The 3,295-nt window shown below is 33.9% G+C and overlaps 1 protein-coding gene across 1 annotated transcript in view; it reads right to left on the reverse strand.

Moving 5' to 3' along the window:
• Positions 1 to 3,295, reverse strand: part of col5a2b (collagen, type V, alpha 2b) — a 29,714-nt gene that overhangs the window by 17,173 nt on the left and 9,246 nt on the right. Inside the window, exon 2 of the mRNA XM_024289003.2 lies at positions 956 to 1,168. Within this exon, the coding sequence (XP_024144771.1) occupies positions 956 to 1,168 (213 nt within the window). The remainder of the gene's footprint in view (positions 1 to 955; positions 1,169 to 3,295) is intronic.

Consider the following 3,295-nt stretch of genomic DNA (forward strand, 5'->3'; position numbering starts at 1 on the left):
AAAGAAACAGTGAAGCACAGAAACAGTTTAAGGGAAGCAGAGAAACAGTGAAGCAGAAAAACAGTGAAGCACAGAAAACAGTGAAGCAGAGAAACAGTAAAGCAGTGCAACTGTTTTAGTAAAGCAGTGATACACTGATTCATTGAAGTTGTTGAAATAGTAATGAAAGAAATGATGAAGAATAATGAAGACAAGGCATCAAAATGGACAATTAACAGATTCAAATACTTTACTAAAATTATCAGTACTAACAAGTGCTACTTTAAATATTCAAAAGTGACTTTTGTGTAGCGTCTTTGTCTCAACACAACCTGTCATTTTAGTTCAAGTGTTCTGTAACATGGCAGACAAGAGAGAACAAGCAGATGATTTTGATGCATAATAGAATAAAAATTTAAAACAAGTGTAAAAGAAAACCCAGCTTCACTGCTGCCCTCTAAAACATTCAAGTTAAGCTGACCTTCAAAAGTCTGAATACTTAAATAGAAAACATTCAAAATAATACAAATTATTGCTAAACTTTAGTTTTGACATAAACTCCTAACCAACACCAATAATAACTATTTTAGTGACTTCCAACACAAAGTTGTGGAACACACTCAGACATCTAAACTGGTTTACCTAACCTCATGAGGACATCATGTTTTGTCAACTGTTTTGTTTATCCAAAAAGTTTACAATTGAATTTTAAATGTTACCTAAATGGTCTGGAATGTCATTTTTATAATTTGCATTGCTGGTTCTTGTGTGTATGTATTTAAGTCCCCATAAGGTGAGTTAAACCAGAACACGTCCCACTGGGAACCGGATCCAGTGTGTGGAACCGGTTCAGTTAATGTTTCCTTCAAGCTTTGGGTCAAACTTTATGATTAAAAATACAGATTTTGTCCTATATCAGCACATTTGTTCAACCATTCAACACCAGTTTGACCCAACATTATGGTCCCAGGATTACCTCCAGTTGGCTCCACGCTGGTCGGAGGTGCACCAGTCGTGCACACGGGGCAGCACTCGCCGTCCGGTACCACCGTGTTCTCACAGTCCCTGAGCTCCTCACAGACCACGTCCTTACATATGGGCGTCCCTTTATCGCAGTAACACAGCTTACACGGCTCCGGACTCCACGTCTCCAGGTCGGCGTAGGCGTTTCCGTTATCGATGCACATTTCTGACAGGAAACAGAAACACACCGAGTTAACTCATAGAAAGTTACATGGAAGTTATAACCTTAAATCGGACCGTTCTTGGTTGGGTTTTTGAGAAGAGTTTCACAATGATCTGCTGTTGAAGTCCTCACACAATGTCATGATGGAACGTACCATTGTAGTGGATGTGGTCATGTATCCTAAAGTATTAGATCTATGACCTTGATTCTTTTCCTGTCCACCCACAGAGACAGTAGTGACTACAGCGTCCACGTTTCGGTTTCCTTGCAAGTGAACCCTGGTACAGATCGCTACAGTGAGAACCCAAAACATTCAGCGCTCCAAAGAGTTCATGAATCCCAAGAGGTTTCATGAAAACACAAGTCTTTGGAAGTCGTGTTGAGATACTTTAGCTGCAGTGTGGACGATTGTTCGACTAAAGTAACTCTTAAACCATTAACGCAATTGACATAATTCCATGGGATTCCGCTTCACCCCATTGGTATTTTTTTCATTCATTTTTTTACTTTCTAATGTTAAAATACTCAAGCAAAAGTTAACTACTACTGCGAGAATTTTTAGTCTTTTTTTGTTTTCAAAGAAAATCACTTCATAATTTGACTAATTCAAGTATTTAAAAATATGTTTAACTTGGTTTAGACAATTTATTTTCAAAGGTTAGCCTAGTTACTTAAAAACAGAACCTGGGAAACTGAGGTGGTAGCAATTTTATGCTAATTTGTTAGCTTGATTTTGATTAATTTTTTAACATTTGTCTTGTTGTTTGAACACTGATGCATATTTATGCTATATTTATTGTAATAATATATGTATTGTAATATATTTATTGTAATATATTTATTGTAATAATCGCACAAATGAGATACCGTATTTACTTAAAAAAAATGAAGTAATTGGTAATGCTTACTTTTTCAGAAGTTATCTTGTCAGCATTATTACACTCATAACATATAGCAAATTTATGCTAATTCGGTGGATTAATTTTAACAAGTTTTTTCATTTGAACATAAACACACATTTATGTTATATTTATTCTAATAAGAATGTAAATAATTTACTTACAAATATTACATAATTCCTAATATTTATCTTTTCAAAGGCTAGCATGTCAGCATGCTAACTGTTATTAGCCGCTAGTGACAAAGCTGTAAACAGCTGCAGGTGATGGTTTCAACAGTTATATTCCACATGTTTTTTAGCTTATTAAATAAATAACAGAACTGCAACACTGAAAGATGTAGCAGTTCTATGCTAATCACTAGCTCAACTTTCTACAATAACAAAAGCTAGCATGTAAGCATGATAGCTGTTATTAGCCGCTAACGAAGATTATGTAAGGATGGTGGTGTTTTCAACAATTATCTTCCATGTCTTTACAGCCTAATAACTCAAAAACAAAGCGGTAAAACTGAATAAGTGATAATTTATGCTAATTTGTTAGCTTACTTGAACATGAACATAAGTTTCTGTTATTTTTTATTTTAATGAACCTGGAAGTGAATGACCTAATTTACTCAAAAAGTTTAAATGATAGTAATGTTTACTTTTTCAAAAGCTAGCATGTAAGCATGCTAGCTGTTATTAGCATGGCTGAGGAGGGAGCAATGTTATGCTAAATTGCTAGTTTAATTTTCTACAATAACCTGTCTCTTCATTTGAACATAAATGTTTACTATAATAAGCATGTAAATTAATTCCGTCAATTACTTAAGTAGATTAAATAATTTCTAATATTTACCTTTTTCAAAAGCTAGCATGTCAGCATGCTAACTGTTGTTAGCCGCTAATGACAAACGTAAAGATGCTCCTGCTGGTTCCTGCTTTAAAATATCAGGTAAAAACTAAATAAAACTTATATTAAAAACAAAAAGAAAAAGAAAAAGCTCCTTTTCATATTTAAATCTTAATTCTTTTATATGAGTTCTACTGTTCACATGAGACAACTTTGGTTGGCTCCAAATCAACATTTCTTCCTCATTTAGTTCAGATTTGACCTTTAGGAGTCCAGAGTGTAAATGGCCTTTTTTCTTAGTTTACTTTTATGTCACCATATTTCATATATTTGTATCATATATCACATACACACTTTTGTGAATTAATATTTTTAGTAATTTTGCTGAAATATGTTA

This window comes from Oryzias melastigma, linkage group LG2 (assembly GCF_002922805.2).
Source record: "Oryzias melastigma strain HK-1 linkage group LG2, ASM292280v2, whole genome shotgun sequence".
In the NCBI taxonomy this organism is placed as follows: Eukaryota; Metazoa; Chordata; class Actinopteri; order Beloniformes; family Adrianichthyidae; genus Oryzias; species Oryzias melastigma.